General features: G+C 41.4%; 1 protein-coding gene across 1 annotated transcript in view; it reads left to right on the forward strand.

Moving 5' to 3' along the window:
• LARGE1 (LARGE xylosyl- and glucuronyltransferase 1) overlaps positions 1-18935 on the forward strand; it is a 401339-nt gene that overhangs the window by 371446 nt on the left and 10958 nt on the right. The window contains exons 11-13 of the mRNA XM_044679131.1: positions 2172-2245; positions 7298-7618; positions 16976-17122. Coding sequence (XP_044535066.1) covers positions 2172-2245; positions 7298-7618; positions 16976-17122 — 542 coding nt within the window. The remainder of the gene's footprint in view (positions 1-2171; positions 2246-7297; positions 7619-16975; positions 17123-18935) is intronic.

The following is an 18935-nucleotide window of genomic DNA, read 5'->3' on the forward strand; positions in this document are numbered from 1 at the left end:
GGAAGGGAAGGGAAGGGAAGGGAAGGGAAGGGAAGGGAAGGGAAGGGAAGGGAAGTGATAAGGACATAGTTTGTTATACTGGGAAAGAACTGAGTGAGGAGACTTCCATTATAGACCTGTTTTTGCCTCTCGCTCATTCTGAAACCCTCGACAAATCAATTTTCTCCTCTGAATCTCTTTTTGTCGTGTATAAAATGAGGAAGTTGCACCAGATAAGCTTCATTGAGCTCAGAGATAGCATGTTGTGAGGAGTAAGGCAGATAGGTGGGGCAGCGGTTAGAGCATAACCCTATAGTCAGGAAGACTTAAATTTAAACTCAGCCTTAGATGTGTGACTAGGGAAATCACTTTACCCCTTTCTGCCTCAATTCTCTCTTTTGTAAGATAGTAACCACTTTCTAGTGTTATGGAGAAGAAGCAATGAAGAAATATTTGTAAAGCACTTTGCACACTTTAAAGCACTATAAAATGCTAGTTATTATCATTATCATTATGATTAGTAGTATTAGTATTAGTATTAGTATTGGTATTGGTATTGTTAGGCAGCTAGATGACATAAAAATCAGGTGCTTGGGACTAGAAGACCTGAGTTCAGATGTGATCTCAGATGCTAGCTGTGATTCTAGAAAAATCACTTTAACCTCTATTTGCCTCAATTTCCTCACGTCAAATGAGGATAATAATAGCACCTACCTTGCAGAGTTATTTCGAAAATTAAAAGAGACAATAACTACAAAGTGATTAGCACAATGCCTGATATATTGTAAGTGCTATGTAAATGTTGTTATTATTATTATTGTTTTTAATATTAGACATTGTACCGGAGTCAGACATATCTTGATTCAAATTCTGCCATTGATACATACTAACTGTGTGACCCTGAACAAGCTAACCTCTCTGTGCCTGAGTTTTAGTCTATAAAAAGTGGGGTCTAGCATATTCTAGTCTCTAAATAAGCAATTAGTTTTTTAAAAAAGAAGACAAATCCTGAATTATTTGTATAATGTTTCAGTTTTTGAGTAATTTTTTTCACCTAAGTAGGGAGTTTTTATACTTTGTTTTAAAAATAGATCTTTTCAGGATACCAACTGTTTGGCTAAAATAAAATAAAACCCCTACTCCTACTCTTAAAAGCTATTGCTTTTATTTAGAGAGAGTATTACCTAATGTTTTATTCTGAAATAAAAGTGCTAACTTCAAAAAAAAAGTGGGATCTAGGGCCAGGTGGCTGGTTCAATAGGGATAGAGAGCCAAGCCTGAAGTCAGATGATCTTGGGTTCAAATCTCAACTTCAGATTCTTCCTAGCTGTGTGGCCCTGCGTGAGTCACTGAACCCCAAATGCCTTGGAAGTGACAGTCAGTATCAATTCTAAGACAGAAGATAAGGGCTTTAAGGAAAACAAAAAAAGGGGTGGGAGCTTAGGCTTGCCAGCCTCTCAAGATCTTTCCAACCCTATAGCTGTGGTGCTGGGATCCGCTGCCCCTCCTGCTCTTAATATCCTGCAGCTCTGCAGTTTTCCTGGCGTTCCTTGTCTCACAAGGCTGTTGGAAGGAAAGTTATTTGTAAAACCTCTAAGTCCAAGAGAAATGGGACTGGCTCTGGTCACACCACATACTCTCCAGCTGTTCAAAAGGGAGAGAAGCAAGAAGAGAGCATCGTCGACCCCTAAAGCGCCCCTTGGCCAGTTTCCCCCGCTTCCCGTTCCGCAGGGATCCCTGATGTGACCCGGCCCCCCTCTCCCATCAGGGCAGATGTCAGCAAAGGGGAAAGATCTGTCCCGTTTTCCTCAGGAAGCCACGTGGCCCAGCAAGCGATGGCAACGAGCAGAATAGCCCCGGAGCCCGTGCGGCCAGAATGTGGCATATGCATGACATCTCCTAATATCCTCTGACAACTATTATGGGCCGGTCTATTCCATAGAGGGCCGGAGGAACTCAGAGCGATGAGACGCTGAACAGAACATAATAAAAAATTACCAAGCGGTAATGCTTTCTAATGAAGACGGCAGGCGTTTAACCAGCCTCCTCCACTCCTTCCTACACATTCAATTATGACGTGAGGCACTCACTGGGGCCTGTTCGATTGATTTTTAATTTAAGAAACATTTCTTGTGTGTTTGTAAACCTTTGAGCGCAAAACAGGCCCTGAGTGAATGCCACAATGAATTAAGGAGGCTGGTGGGCGGGCATGCCTGCACGGGGCTCCCACCGCCGAGGAGTGCCCTTTGCCTGGCACCGTGCAAAGGTGAGGCATGTGTGTCTCTCCCAGCTGCCCGGGATGCTCATTCCACTGATTGACGGGGATTGAGAGCTCTGTGATTCGGTGGAAGGAGAAGAAGCAGCCCTCTGACATTTGACAAGGAAGGTTTTGGTTTTTTTCCTATTAAAGACTCCTTTGGAAAACAAAGCTATAAATAATGGAGCTCTCAGGAAAAACTATAGTAATTCAATTTCTCTCCTTGCCTGAATAGACACTGGGTATCCTGGATAGAGTGCTATAACCTACAAGAAGTCCTGGGTTCAAATCCTGTCTCTAACATTTATTAGCTGTGTTTCTCAGGGCAAGTCCTTTAACGTCTCTGGGATACATATTTCTCATCTGTGAAATGAAGGAGTCATTATAGGGCTTCAGCAGTTCCATTCAAGTCTAAACCTATGATCTGGATCACCTAGGTAGTCCTGTGGATAGTGCCAGGCCTGGAGTCAAGAGGACCTGGGTTTAAATTTGACCTCAAAAACTTCCTAGCTATGTGACCCTGGGCAAGTCACTTAATCCTGATTGCCTGGACCTTGCCACTATTTCGTCTTACAATTGATACTGGCAGAAGGTAAGGGTTTTAACAAATCTCATCTTCTATCCTCTGGTGACATCTATTGTAAGGCAGACCATTCTGTTTTCAGACAACTCCAGTTTCATTTATTTATTTATTTTTAACTCTTCTCTTCCACCTTAGAATCAATACTGTATATTAGTTCCATCTTCTAGACCTGACTGTCAATACCCTGAGCCACCTAGCTGCCTCCCAAGATATATTTTTAAAGTGCTTAGTACAGCGCTTGGTACGTAAGTGCCATATAAATGTTAGTTATTATTATTTATTGTGTGACCCCCAAGTCACTTAACCTCTGCCTCAGTTTCTACAACTCTAAAATGGGGATGATAATACCACTTACCTCCCAGGGTTGTTGCAAAGATGATCAAATGAGATGTTTTTGTTTTAGTGGGGAAAGTATTTTGCAAACTTTATGGCACAATTTAAATTATAACTACTATATTATTATTACTACTACTACTACAAACTTCAAAGTGCTCTGTGAATGTCATTTGTTGGATTTCTTTTTAATTTTTACTTCTTAAAACCCTTACCTGCTGTCTTAATATTAATTCTATGGCAGAAAAATGGTAAATGCTATGCAATCAGGATGAAGTGACTTGCCCAGGGTCACACAGTTGGGAAGTGTTTGAAGCTAGATTTGAACCCAGGACCTCCCAACCCCAGGCCTGGCATGCTCTCCATCTAGATGCCCCATTGAGCTAATTTTTAAAGGGCTGCTTTATTGTGATATTTGGTAGATGAGTTGATTCATATTCCATTAAAGCTGAGCCAGGATTTGAACTGAAGTATGAGTGATGATGGGAGGAGCTCCAAACCCAGTGCCCTTTGCACCACTCCAGGGAACCCAAGATGTTACTTCCTATATCTCTAGTTGTTGTGGTTCAATTGTGCCTAACTCTCCCTGACCCCATGGCCTTTTGTCCATGGATAAATAATGTCTCATGCATCTATGCATAGTTCTTTCAAAAGGATGTAGTGCATAATAAAGGCTTAAGGCTTGTTTGTTGACCAACTGAATGGGATGAGCAAATGGGAAGGCATTTATGAATGTTACCGACTCCAGTAATCCAAGTTATACTGCAATAGAACTTCGAAGTACAACTCCTATCTTGTGGAGGCCTAAGAATTTTTTTTTCATGGTAAAAAGAGTTCTTGGCCTCAAAATACAATTATTGATTTAAAGACCCCATTTGCTCTCTTTTCCCAAGCAATAGACATTGGGGCTCTTCTCTCTGACATGGTAGAAAGAGCACCTTCCACCTTCCTATGTACTTCAGTTCGAATCCTGAGTCCCTTCAGAGGGATTTATTTCTTCAACTGTTGACTCTGAACTCATCATCTTACGAGATGGTGCAGGAGATGGAGTGCTGGACTTGGATCGTGGAAAACCTGAATTTAAATCCTACCTCAGACACAATCACTTACTCACTATATGCCTCAGTTTCCTCAATTATAAAATAGGGATAATAATAGCACCCCACCTTGTTGGGTTATGAGGACCAAATGAGATAATTTTTATACAAAGCTTTGCAAACGTTAAAATACATTAAAAATGCTAGTTATTACTCTCATCTGTGTGACCTTAAGCAAGTCACTGGAACTTGATGAATCTCAGTTTCCTGAGGGGATTAGACTAGATGATCTTCCAGGTCTAAATCTAGGATATTGTCTTTTGCAGATGGGAAAACTCAGTCCCAAAGATTCTCAGCCACTTGTCCAAAAACATATAGCCAGGAGAGGCAGGAATAGGATTGGAACCTAGGATGACAGACTCAGTCTTCAGGCTCCAAATTCAGTGTTCTTTCTATGCTACCATTTTGCATCATGCACAGTCCAGTATCCATCTCTCCCATCTGTCCATGATCACAAGTTGTTCAATCCCACTATTCCTCACTCCATTCACATAACTCTAAGCACTTAATTCAGGCCGCACATCTCTAAAAGTGACCATGCTCCCATTTGTCAGAAGAAAAAAAGCAAGACATAAATTTTCCCTCAAACAGCTAGGTAGCAGAAATCAGGAAGGCCTGCATTCAAATCCTGCCTCAGACACTTACTAGCTGTGTGATCCTAGGCAATCACTTAACTTTGTCAGCCTCAGTTTCCTGATCTCTAAAGTTGGATAATAACACCAATTCCCAAGGTTATTGTGAGGATCAATGAGAAGATATATGTAGAAAACTTTTCAAAATATAAATATCCTATGCTATTATTATTTTTCTCCTTCCCCCAGAACTCAACAAATTGGGAACTGAGTCCCCAGAGTTAATATCACTGCCTTACAGTTGGAAGAAACCTTCAAATTCAATGAGTCTAAGCCCTTTCACTTTATAGATGGGGAAACTGAGGCCCAATAACTTACACAAGGTCCCACAAGTAGAAGTAGGAGAGCCAGAATCTGTACCAAGGTGGTGGAAGAAGCATCTTATTCAGCCCCTCTTCCACCCCACCAGAGAACCTAAGCTAAAGAATCCCCTGTCTTAGTCCTGACTGCAAGGACTGCATGGACCAAATTCTTACCCCCAAATCATCTTAGTCAATTTGATTAAGTGGTCATAATAGAGGACGAAGAATGGGAGAAACTTAACATGAATGCAGCCCTTAATTCTCTGTATTTGAAGATGAATTGAATTCTAACAATACCAATTCAGGGAACTACTATGAAGAACCTGGGAGAGCCCATCAAGAACCCCATTTAAACAAGATAGGTGGGCCATTTACCTGTGGTTTAGAGACCCTGAAATGCATAGAATCCATTTCCCGGTAATTGTCTGAATAGAGTGGGCATTGTGGCTGAGGGGGCTGTCATTAGGTAGTTCTTACTGGGTAGGAAAAATGGAAATGGGCTTTGGCCATTGCTTAACTCTCTAGTTTATGTCCTGTGTGTTCCAAGTGCCGCTGAGAAAAGATCTTTAAAGATTTTCTTCCAAACACTTGTGTAGAATGTCTTTATTTTAAAGCTCTTGCCGTGGTCACAGTGTGCTTTATCACATCTCCTGTGGACAGGGTGTCCCTGCGGTGTAGATGAGTAGGTCTAGAAATGTGCTTTCCAGTGTGGATGGGGCAGAAGGTATGACAAATGGACAGAAAAGAGGGAAGGGAATGGCAGAAGAAAAAACAGATAAGAGGAAAGGTGGAAAAGAGGGAAGATGGAAAGAGATAAGAAGAAGAAAGGAGAGAGAAATATAGAAAAAAGTGCAGTAGAGAGTGACCTGACTATGAAGGCAAATGACTTGGATTCCAAATCAATCTCTAGGGGCAGTTAAGTGGCTAAGTGGATAGAGCACCAAGGCTGGAACTAGGAGAACCTGTGTTCAAATCTTGTCTCAGATACTTCCTAGCTGAGTAAATTATTTAACCCCAGTTGCCTAGCCCTTACCACTCTTTTGCCTTAGAACCTATATCTAGTATTGATTCTAAGAAAGAAGGTAAAGATTTAAAAGAAAAAAATTTGGCTAGCTATGTGACACTGGGTGAGTCACAACCCTGATTGCTTAGCCCTTGCACCTCTTCTCTCTTAGAATAGATACTAAGACAGAAGGCATGATTTTTTTTAAATCAATTGCTAGTATTCATTCAAGGTGTCCTTCCTTGGGCATGTCATTTTAAATCTCTAGGCCTCAGTTTCATTATTTGTAAATTGAAGAGAATAGCTTGACAGCCTCTGAGGTGATCTTTTGATCTTGGACCACATACTTCTCTCTCTGGACTTCATTTTTCTAAACTGTAAAATAGAGCATTGGATGACATGGCCTCTAAGGTTGGTCCCTTCTGTCTCTAGTGCTATAATCCTATGATACAAAGAAATCAAACTATAATGATCTAAAAGTTACATCTGCATCTGTACTTAAAGACTTTGGGCTCCTAGACTCGTGGGAGACTGTCCAGACCAAATTCCTCATCTACTAGACAAGGAAACTTGATGCTGGTAAAGGTCCTTGTCCAATGTCACACAGGTAACAAGTTGCAAAGCAGGAACTAGAATCCTCATCTAGAATTCTCTCCTTAATACAACAGTGCATGCCTAAAGAAGGGGAACTGTCCAAGGTCACAGAGGTGGTAATGGCAGCAGTGCTGGGATGGGAACAGTAGGCTCCAGTCCGAGTTCCAACTCCTCTACGTTCTAGTCAGGTATAACTCTAATTACATCACTTTATTTGGTGAACAAAGGTGAGGAGGATGGGGAGACAGCAAAACACCAAGGCAAAGACAGAGACAAAGAGACAAATACAGAGATGAGCAGAAACAGAGACAAAGATGGAGACGAAGGGATGTAGAGAGACAAGAGATGGTAGGAGAGACAAAGAGTGGAGAAGAGCAGAAGAAAAGAGAGTCGAGAGAAGAGGAAGGGAGCAGAGAAAAGGAGAGGAAAAATGAGAAAAGAGGAAGAGAGGAGACAAAGAGGAGAGGAAGAAAGATTGATAAAAGGAGGAGAAAGAAGTTGAAGTGTGAATGATGAGAGTTCAGCTCATCTTGGTTATATTTTGCTGGTTTCTTCTCAGGCTCCAGATGCTTGAGGCCATCTGCAAACACTGGGAAGGGCCCATCAGCTTGGCTCTGTACCTGTCCGATGCTGAAGCTCAGCAGTTCCTGCGCTATGCCCAGGGCTCCGAGGTCCTCATGAGCCGCCATAATGTTGGCTATCACATCGTGTATAAAGAAGGCCAGTTCTACCCTGTGAACCTTCTACGCAATGTGGCCATGAAACATATCAGCACGCCATATATGTTTCTGTCTGACATTGACTTCCTGCCTATGTACGGACTCTGTGAGTACCTCAGGTAAGTGTAGGACCACCCCCTATGAGTTCTACCTCCCTTTCTCTTTCCTAAGAGGAATGAAGGACTTAGAATTGGGACTTATCAGCTCTATAGCAAGGGTGGGCCAGTGGGGTGTGTGGCCAATGTCTAGTACATCAGATTTTGAGGACACTCCTAGAACTTCAAATCCTTTGGCAACAAAATGAAAAACTATGAGATGGTGGGCTGGATTGAATGAGGCAATCCGGATCTATCACTCTTGTGAATTTGGATGAACAAAGTAGAGTGAACCCTGACCCTGATCTCAAATCTTCTCCAGAAAAGATTAGGTACTCCCTCAGGCTGTCTTAACCTTGTGTCTCTAGACCCCTAAGATATTGCCGTGGCTGGATTTCAAAGAATCTGTGAACTTGGATGAGGAAAAAACATGTCTTCACTTCGATATAATTGGTTTCCTTCATAATCTTGTCTTTTATGAATTTAAAAATCTTTTTTTGAGAAGGAGTGTAGAGACTATGCCAAATTACCAAAGGGAAACATAACACAAAAATGGTGAAGAACCCCAGCTCCAGAGACAGGCTGGGTCCTCTGAAGCTACTCTTGTGATATGATGGAGACATCATGTGGTCAAAAAGGAAATTCATCCGCTGGAATTACAGTTGATTTGTGAAACTTTTTTGGGCTGTGTAGCTCATGGGAATATGTAAAGGATTGAGTTGCTAGAGGCAACTTTTTTTAATCCAACACCTCCATTATCCAGAAGAAGAAACTCAGGCTCACAGAAATCAGTATGCATGCCCCTTAGCCAATAGAGATGCTAGTTCTTTTCCTTCCTGAAGCATCTTGGTCCAGTTAAAAGAGCCCTAGATTTGGAGTCCAAGGTCCTAGGTTCCAATTCCAACTTTGCCATTTACTAATTAAGTGACTTTGGGTAATTCAAGTTTATTCAATACAATCCAAAACTCTTTCACTTTTAAAAATAAGAAAACCAAGGCCCGGAGAGGTTAAGCAATTTGGTCAAGGCCACACTATTTATGTAAAATGGTGTTATAACCTCTTTTGACCCTACTTTCTCATTTCCTGCTTCATTCTTTCTCCAGAAATTGCCCTCCTCACCACTCAGCCTCCTAACCCATATCTGTTCTGACCTACCAGATTCCTCACTAATATTTCTCTCATGCATAGCCACAATCCCTCATCAAGCCCTGCCTGAACTACTCCTGCAGTCACCCTCCATCTGCTCTCCCTGCTCCATTTTTCCTCATTCCAATCCATCATTCACTCAGTTAAAAAATAACCTTCCTAAAGTGTAAGTTTGGCCAGGTCTTCCCTTACTCATGACATCCTAATAGCACCACATTTTCTCCAGAATCTCTTCAGCATTTAAAGTTTTTCCCAACCTTGCCTCTTCTTGACCTCCTGGGCTTCTCATTCCTTATTCCCTTCCAGGTACTCTATGATCTAACTACAAAACCTCCTCAGAGTTCTCCTAACAACCCTCCATCTCTTCCCTCCGTGCCTTTGCCCTAGCAGTCATCCATGCTTAAGAGTGTTTTTCTCCTTCCCTTTTGCCTCTGGATTTCCCTGATTTCCTTCAAGTCTCACATGAAAGTCTAACTTCAGTGGACCTTCCCCAAACCCTACAACCAGTACTAGGTCTTTCTATCTACTCTTTATTTGTCTTATATGAACCTTGGCATGTTATGTCTCCTATTAAAATGAATGCTCCTTGGAATCAGGGACTGCATTTTGCCTTTCATTGTATCATTAGTATCTATCAAAGCACCTAGAACATAATAAATACTTAAGAAATCCTTATTGCCTGAATGACTGACTCACTCTCCACCCTATAAAATGAGAGTTAGAATAGGTGCTGTCCAAGGTCTCTTCCAATTCTTAATACATGATCCTTTTATCCTGTATGGCATGAGTCCAAATTCTGAATCTACAACATTCTATCTGTGCAACCTTAGACAAATCACTTCTTCTCTAAGCCTTGTTTCCCTCCTCTAGAAATTAAGAGGAGGAAATGATAACCTTGAAATGGTGACCTTGGAGATCCCTTCCCACTTAATAGCTGAGATCTTTGGATCCTATGTAGGTAGCAAGGGGGCACATTCTTAGGGTACCTCGTCCTTCTCTTTCTCCTCCTCTTCCTCGTCATCATTATCATCAACGTCACAATAATACCACAACAACAACAACAACAACAATAATAATAATTCCCATTTCTATAGCATTTTACAATCTACCAGCCAATTCCTCACCCTCTGACATATGCATGACGAGAATTGTCCTACCCATTCATGGGAAAGGAAATTGTCCATTTTTACTTTCCATTGCATCAAACTACCTTTCATGAAAATCCATTCCCAGTCCTGTCTCTCTCCTTTCCCCCTCTGCCTTTGGACTCATTAGAACCATGCATCATTAGAACTGGGAAGGACTTAAAAGTTTATCCAATACAATCCGAAACTCTTTCACTTTTACAAATGAGAAAACCAAGGCCCAGGGAGGGTAAGCAATTTGGTCAAGGTCACACTATTTATATATAATGGAGTTACAACCTCTTTTGACCCCACTTTCTCATTTCCTGCTTCATTCTTTCTCCAGAAATTGCCCTCCTCACCAATTTTGGTCTGCAAAACTAAATGATCTCTGGGTTCTAAAGGAAAGACATTGTTCTTAAAATCCCACTTTATGAAATTTGATTTACAAAGCCCTGGAGCCACAAACCTCTGATCCCTCTGGCTTAGGTCTGGGAAGGGTTTTCTTTCCATGGCTGATTTCAGAAGGCAATGAGCATTTTCTTTGGCCCTTCTTGCATTTATTGGCACCATCAGGGATAAATCATCTCTGGGTTGTACCAGAGAGAGCAGAGAGCTGGATATCAGGAGAGTTAAATGTATGTCTAGCATTTGTAATGAGCTATCTATGTGGCCTTTGATAAGTCATTGCCCCTTCTGGATCTCACATGACCTCATCTGTAAAATAGGGATCCTGAGGTCAGAAATTTAGAGGTGAAAAGGACCCTTGAGGTCATATAACCTCTCTCTGCATAGGATTAAAAACAGAACTGAAATATACTTCAAAGGACATCTAAGCCAACTTTCTCATTTTATAGATAGGGAAGGCGAGGAGACTTTCATCCTGCAGTCAACATGAATCAGAGGTTGAGAATTCTCTGTTCTCATGAAATCAGAAGGGCAGATTTGTCCCTCCCCCAATACACACACACACACACACACACACACACACAAATTTGGCCACATCACATAGCTTCAATGGACCTCAGTTTCCTCACCCATAAAATGAGAATGTTATTTATAGTACATATTTGGCAATATTTTTTGTGTAAAAAATATTGGGTTAACCTTATGCTTCTATGCAAAAGTGAATTATTTTCCAGTCAGCCACATGAGGTGACTGGTAGAAGCATCACTCTGACTATTTTCCAAATGAGGGAACAGACTCCAAGGTAAAATGTCCTGCTAAGTCTTAGACCAGAGCACTGACCAGAACTGCCTCCTAGCAGATTCTATGCCATCCTTTGAGTGGCCTTTCCCAGCGATAGGGATGCGTTTGTTCCTCTGAGTCCAGCTCCTCCCTCGTGGTCCAGCGTGTCTGTGAGTAGGCTGTCTGGGCTTTGGAGATGCTGTCTGCAGCTGTGAAACCGAGTGGAGGCAACTGACCAACAACAGGGGCCGAGCTTGTGACCCCGGCCTCATTAGCTTCTATGCTCTAATTGAGTTCTCTCCTCAAGCCCTCCCCAGCGGGGGACACACAGCTTCCAGCCCGTGGCCTGCTGACTGCAGGTCAGCCACGTCATCCTCATCCCCGTGTACAAAGGACCTTGGCCATCCAGGGCAAAGCAGGATTGGTGCTGGGAGCTTGACTTTCCATTTTCATGTTGCTTGTTCAGAGTCCGTTTTCTTTCTGATTGCAGCCTCGTCTGGCTTTCCTAATTAGACGGCTGGCTTCAAGAGACTCCTCTTCCCTAGGAAGATAAGAACACAATGGGGTAGAGGAGAGGGAAGAGCTAAACTAAATCTAAAATTAAAAGATGTGGGTTTGAATCTCGCTACTTGGGCAAAACACTCTATCTCGGTGGGCTTCGGTTTCCACATACATAAATTGAGGGTGACAGTGCCACCTGGGTGACAGAGTGAGTAGAGTATTGGACCTGGCACTGGGGATAAAGGAGTTTCTTTCTCAAACACTGAACCCTGAGCAAGGCACTTAAATGTTCAGAGTCTCAGTTTCCTCGTCCATAAAATGGGAGAAATAATAGGGAGTAGTTCACAAAATTGCTGTGAAGATCAACTGAAATAACATATACAAAAGCATTGTGCAAGTCTCAAAGCATTATTGTTATTAAACTGACGAGGTTAGACTAAATGACCTCCGACGTGCCTTCTAGCCTATTCCTGTGACCTTTGATAAAAATATCCATGTGTCTTCTCTTAGAGTATTGGATCCATCAGGGGCACCATCCTCATTTTCATCATAGCCTCTTCCTTGGCCAAGAGGTACATCCCCCATTGGGAACCAAGTACTCTTTCTTGATCCAGATCCTAGCATCTCCTCAAAAGCCTGGACCAAGAAATGACAATCCAGATGACCCTGGGGATGGCATTTCTAAGAAGTGGCCCTTGAAGACACATGTTTTCCCTATCTGCATCAGACCAAGGAAGATAGGAGGAAGCTTGTGTTTCCTGAAGCCCTGCAGTATGCAAGAAAGCCCAGAGACTCTGAGATTTAGGTTCAAACCTCACTTCTGACATTGACCATTCATGCCACCTTGAGTCACTTATCCTCTGTGGACCTCAGTTTCCTGATCTGTAAAATGAAGCGTTTGGATTAAATGGACAAAGAGGTCCTTTCTAGTCCTGCACCTATGATCCCTTGTAATAATGCAACATTCCTAGGTCTCAGTACTTCATTTGTAAAATGAGTAGATTAGACAAAATGAACTCTGCCATCACTATCGACCCTAGATCTACGACTCCCCAAAGTGGGAATCCTTTTTCCTGCTTTCCAAAAGGGTACCACATCATTGAGGGGGAAGCACCACCTAGTGGTTTCTGGTAGAAATGGCATAAGCTATTATAACCACTTTGGGATTGACTAATGCTTTAAAAAATAAAATTTCTGTTTCTGAGCCCTTTTTCTCCCTGGATTTTTTTTTTGGTGGGGAGCTCTATTGTCAATACCTGAGGCTTCTTTGAGGGCCTGAGGTCACTGTTAAGGTCTCTTTCTAATTTATAATCTAATCTAATCTATAACTGTAGAAAGATTACAACAGCTGAATTATCAGAAATAATACAGCGATACAGAGAAACACTGTGAGATCATAAAGCTAACTCTGGGAAGGAATTTAGGAAAAATGGACCCCAATTTCTAGTATTTTTAAAACCTTACCTCCTAGGTTTCTCCTTTCTTTTCTCTAGGTCTCACAGCTAGAATGTGGCATATTAAGTATCACCGCATCAATATATCCAGGCTCTATGCTTTTATCTATAGAAGAATGACACATATCACAGCCCATCTATAATTTAATAGATAGGCTATAGCAGGTTACCCAAAGATCTTAAATAATATATTCAAGGTCACGCAGACAGTAAACGTCAGAGGCAAATTTTAAGCCACTCTCTTCCTTACTCCAAATCCAACATTCAGTCTACTACACTTTCACTCTGGTTAATGAAAGCCACTCTAAACTCTCTAGGCAGATTCCACTCCCTTTGGAAATTGTAATAATTGGGTTCAGTCCAAATGAAAGTGCTTCTCTCTCCCAACACATATTGCTTTCTACCCTCAGAAGGAATAGTTTCCCAAATTTAACGAGGAATTGAGAAGAAAACTCTGACTATTCTTTGGTCACTGGGATCAGTTTTCAGACACAAGTTATAGTCATTGAAATCCACTCCAGAAAGAGGTAAGATCAGAGAATTCTGTCAGCCTTCCTTGACAACACAATTTTCCCAACTCCACTTGGGTCTCCCTTGGGTTTTTCACAAAGTCTAGTGTTGGATCAAATTGGAAACAATCATCCTCTCTGATGGGATGCCCCTTTGGCTTTCTGTGAAATAGAATCTTTCAGAAGGAGGATTCTTGGAGCCTAACAGGAGAACAAATGAACAAGAAGGGTGGTGGGGAGGAATGAAGAACTTGCCTAAAGCAAATTCCTTCATCACTCCAGGAAGCATCATTCACTAAAATGAGTATCAGAGAAAGAAAGCCACCATTAAGCAATTTTTCAGAAAAGACCATTCTCAGCATGATATTCTCAAATGGACATCTCAAATGTGACAAATGGAGGCTGAACAGTTGGGCGTCCTCAATGGTGATAGAGATAATAGTGATTCCAAAAGGAAGTAGCTAGAGAAGAATACCATTCACTATTCTAGTCACTTCAAAAGACCCCAATTTTCACGTACCTAATCTTTTTTTTATTATTAAATTTCATTTAATTTCTAAAACCTTACCTTCTGTCTAAGAATTGATTCTAAGTATTGACTCCAAGGCAGAAGAATGATAAGGGCTGGGCAATTGGAGATAAGTGACTTGCCCAATGTAAACACAGCTAGGGAGTGTCCAAGGTCAGATTTGAACCCAGTACCTTCTATTCCCAGGCCCAGCTCTCTATCTACTAAGCCACATAACTGCCCTTCACCTCCCTATTTTTGAAAGAGGAATGTTGAAAAGCAAAGCCAGTCATAGGTTCATAGATTTAGGAAAGGGAGATGACCTGTCCAGGATCACATAGGATATGTCAGAGGAATTGGACCTTGGTCTTCCTGTCAATGAGACCAGAATCCTGTGTGATCCAAAGTAAATCACTTAAACTCTCAGTGGTTCAGGAAACTATAAATTGCCAAGAAAATGCTAGATCTGCATTGACAGGACAACAACACTTAATAGTTCTTGACATTGGTGAAATAACAAATCTGTGTTTTTTTTTTAAAAAGGGCGAGGCCATCTAGTCCAATCCCCTCATTTTATAAATCAGGAAATGAAGGCTCAGACAGGGGAAATGATTTGGCCAAAGTAACCCAGGGAGACTGCACTCAGGATCTGTACCCAGATATCTATAACTCCAGGTCCAGCATTCTTTATGATGCTCCAGGCTACTCACCCCTGCAAGGACACACTCCTAGCTGTGTGGCCATAGGCAAGACAAGTCCCTTTTAATTCTTTCCTCCAGAATCCTTTTTTTAATCTTCTCTTTTATTTTAATAGGTATTCATATAGTCTTTATGGAAAATGTTTTTTCTTTGATTTTCTGATGTTTGAGTTTGTAGTTGTTACAGTCATTTTCTCTTCCTTGGCTGTATTTTGTTGTATTTATAGATCTGCCATTTTTGTTTTTTTATATTGATTTAATTTCTTCTTTGGTTTGCTCATTTCTCCAGCTTTAATTACTGAATTGGGGCTTTGTGTCATTTTTGTATATACACTTAAAGGTGTACATATTGACTGCTCTGATAGAATATGAAAGCAGGGAGTTTCCCTTTTGTCTTTGCTTCCCAAGTGTCTACCTAACACAGCTGTAGCCACTTAATAAATTCTTCTTGATTGATTGATTAATAGAGAGAAGATATGGAATGTTATATCTAGAGAATAGATTGATCTCCTTCCTAGGAAGTTGTTGATAAGGTAAAAGAGAAAATGTGGGTACCTGTTGCACCACCTGAGGAGGCATAAAGGGAAAGGGTAGGACTGAGGAAAGCAGAAAATTCCATAGGTAAATTTTCTCCACTTCACAATTTTGCCTTGGGCAATGCTTACCAGACTGGATTCAATAATAAGTTTATCCTTTCAGTAGCCCATGGGTTATTCATTTCATGAAGAATAGAGGCCAGGCTGAGTAAAGCAATCTTACAGGTCCCTTTTTCTTCCATTTCTATTCCTTATTCTTTTATTACAAATCATGCTAAAAATTGAGAAGTTTGGGGTGCAACAAAGAATGGAACTTCAATCCATTTCTACGTCTCTTAAAGTAGTGACTCCTACTTTAAGATGGCAAAAAGGTGAAACAAATATATGGGAAATCCTGAAACTATACTTTCTGCCTGTCTTTCTCAAGCCTCATTCACCATCCTCTCTTGTCTTCTCTCTATCACTGAGGTTATGTGCAATCTCTCCTTGAAAAGAATATTGTTCTGGGGTCAAGGATGTTAACGAATCCAATCATCCATCTCCAAACCTCCAATTTACCAACCTTGCTGAAAGTGGGCTTTCAAACTTCAAGGGAGTACATTGGAATGTGTTCTTCGCCTTCCCTAATCCTCAGCCCTCCCCTCTCCAACCACCTTCACCCTTGTGCCCTTCTCTGCTCACCATTTTGTACCATTTGAGTGCTGACCAGTGCCAGAAAAGAAGATGGATGGTTGCCACTGTGTGATTTATTGCTGCAGTCCCTCCATGAAGAATAGGATAACTGACAAAGGCTGGCCTTTCTGCCTTTCCTCCACTCTCCACCTATCAACCCCATTTCTCTTATGGTGCCTGGTGACTGTGCCTACCTAAAATGATGTACTTGCCAACCTCATGGCACTCTGCCCTGGTTAGGCCACTTTGGGGGCACTATATTCAGTTATAGGACAATCATTGCAAATCAATGTAATCCAATCCAACAAATGTTTATTAGGCACCTAATGCAGGCAAAGACATGTGTTGAATGCCAAAAATGCATTTTCAAAAGGGTCCCTGCTCTTGAGAAGCCCAGGCTTTCTCAAGGTTAAAACTAGGGCAAGAGATTCTTAACTTGAAGTCCAAATGAACTTGAGAATTTTCTTTCAGTTATTTAAAAACATGATTCTGAGGATCCATAGGCTTCATGCAACTGCCTAAGGAGTCCATGTTACAAAAAAAGGGTTAAGAGCCCCTCCCTGAATGCAGATATGTTAGAGAACTGTGACCACGACTGTGAAATGACTCAAAGCCAGAGTTGAAGGCAACCAATTGGAGGAAACATCTAGAGAAGAAAAGGCTTAGCAAGCACGTGATGGTGCTCATAAAAAATTTGAAGGATGATCATGTAGGAAAAGGATTAGACTTATTTTATTTGACCTCAGGAGACAGAACTAGGAATTATGAGTGGAATTTACAAGGAAAAGAAAGATATTCACTCTATAAAAAAAATCAGAATTGCTGGACAATAGAATGGGCCATCTGAACAGGCAGTAAGTAAATTCGCTATCTCTCAAGGGTCATTAATTGGAACTTGAGTGAATATATTTAAGGTAATTGATGTCTTAGAATGGTTTGGAAAAGATGACCTCTTGGGGGTCTCCTTGCTCTAAGGTTGCTGAGGTCCCACCAAGATCCAGAATTAAGTGACCCTCTTTGTATCTCTGTTCTCTTTTATGCCAGGAAGTCAGTCATCCAGCTAGACTTGGCCAATACCAAGAAGGCACTGATTGTGCCAGCTTTTGAAACTCTCCGGTACCGCCTATCCTTCCCCAAGTCCAAAGCAGAGCTCCTATCGATGTTGGATATGGGGACTCTCTTCACTTTCAGGTAAGTGGTAAAACTCAGTTGTGGCCTCAGCAGGTGATCTGTGACAATATCATCACTAACCTTTACATCCCACTTTATTTAAGGTTTGCAAAGTGCTTAAGTCACCCAATAGCCTCGTGATTACACCATTTTGCAGATGCTAAAAGAGAGATTAAGAGACTTGCTCAGAGGAATAAAATTAATAAGGGCCTGAGGAAGAATTTGAATTCAGGTCCTTCTGATCCCAAGTCCCACACTTTCTCCAGTATTCTACTAATGATCCCCAGACATTTCCCTCTTAGAATTAATTTTCTAGAGAGGTCAAGGGGCAGGTAGAGCACTTCCCAAGGCTATCATGGCTTCGTAGCCCTGGAAAGGCCAGGAAAAATGAGATTCTTTCTAAAAATTACAAAGAATTGACTTCTTTGCCTCATTGTGGGTTTAAGGTGAGCCTGCAGGAGGAAAGACAGGTGAGAAGGACTTTTTGTACTTCTGAGTTTCAAGTTCCTAACCCATTCCCTAGTTGCCAAATATATGCTGTAAAAATACTCTGCCTTTCTGGGTAATGCCATTGGCTTTTATCCAGGTGGTCAAGGCTGTGAGGATCCTTATAGGATCATAGTTCTAAATCTGGAAATTACCTTAATGGTCATCTAGCCTAGCCCCACACTCCTTTTGTTTTTTTTGGGCCATAAAGTTACAGCTGAAAGAAGCATTAGAAGCTATCTAGCCTTTCCCCCTAATTGTATAGGTAAGGAAAATAAGACTCAGAGAAGTCTTTATCTTTACCCAAGGTCCCACAGGGAATAAAGTTCAGAGGCAGGATTTGAATCCAATTCCTCTGACTACACGTTTTTTTCTACTATACAATTTTTTTCTCTTCAGTGCCTCTACTACAAAAGACAAAACCCAGATCTAGAGGGGGAAGCAATTTATCTAAAGTCAAAAAGCTAGTGAGTAATGGAACTAAGAGCAAAACCCAGGTCTTGAGGCTCCAAAGCTTCCCTTGCTTCCATTATGCCACCCCCAGGCTTCCTTTGTGTAGAATCATCTCCAAATAAATATTAGAGGGCAATGCATAAATCCCCAAGCTCCTGACACCTTACTACTCAAGTAAGAGCTAGTCAATAAAAATGCTTCTTTAAAAAAAATTTATTTTTTTTTGCTTTTATTGTCCCCCATTCACAAGTTTGTTTGGCTTAAAATATCCTCCTAAGATTCCTGGGAATCTGCTTTCTAGAACTCCTCTGGGTCCATTTCTATCTTGCCTATTGAACAATTCTGACCTGCCTCTGGATTTCCATGGGAAAACCATGCTTTTGTCCCTTTTGAAGTGGCTAGGGAGAATGCATTCTGCTTCCTGGAGGGGGCTGGCTAGACAGCTGATAGAGGAGAACCCAGAGGAATATGTTAGCTCTTCTGTAGGCTCTGAAGGGATACCAAGACCAGAAAACTCTTAAATTCTCTCCCCCTCCATTCTAATAAATGCCATCTATTTTGAAGAATAGGAGAAAAATCTAGGCCACAAAAGCATCCTTTTGGAAGCAATTTTCACCTAATGGAGTGGCCTGGCACAGACAATTTGCTAAATGGACCTGAGAGGCCCAAAGAAGTTGATGCCGCCCTCAGAAGTGAGCCATTTCCTCCTCGTTTTCCAGGGACATGGGGCCCTGAATCTCGGCCCTTTTAAGGGTAGGCTAAAAGCTTACCAATGTAAGTCTGGAAAATGAGACTGACATGTCCTAAACAGCCTTTTTTAAAAATAAACCTCTTTCTCTCTCTCTCTCTCTCTCTCTCTCTCTCTCTCTCTCTCTCTCTCTCTCTCTCTCTCTCT

This window comes from Gracilinanus agilis, chromosome 5 (genome assembly GCF_016433145.1).
Source record: "Gracilinanus agilis isolate LMUSP501 chromosome 5, AgileGrace, whole genome shotgun sequence".
NCBI classification, from domain to species: Eukaryota; Metazoa; Chordata; class Mammalia; order Didelphimorphia; family Didelphidae; genus Gracilinanus; species Gracilinanus agilis.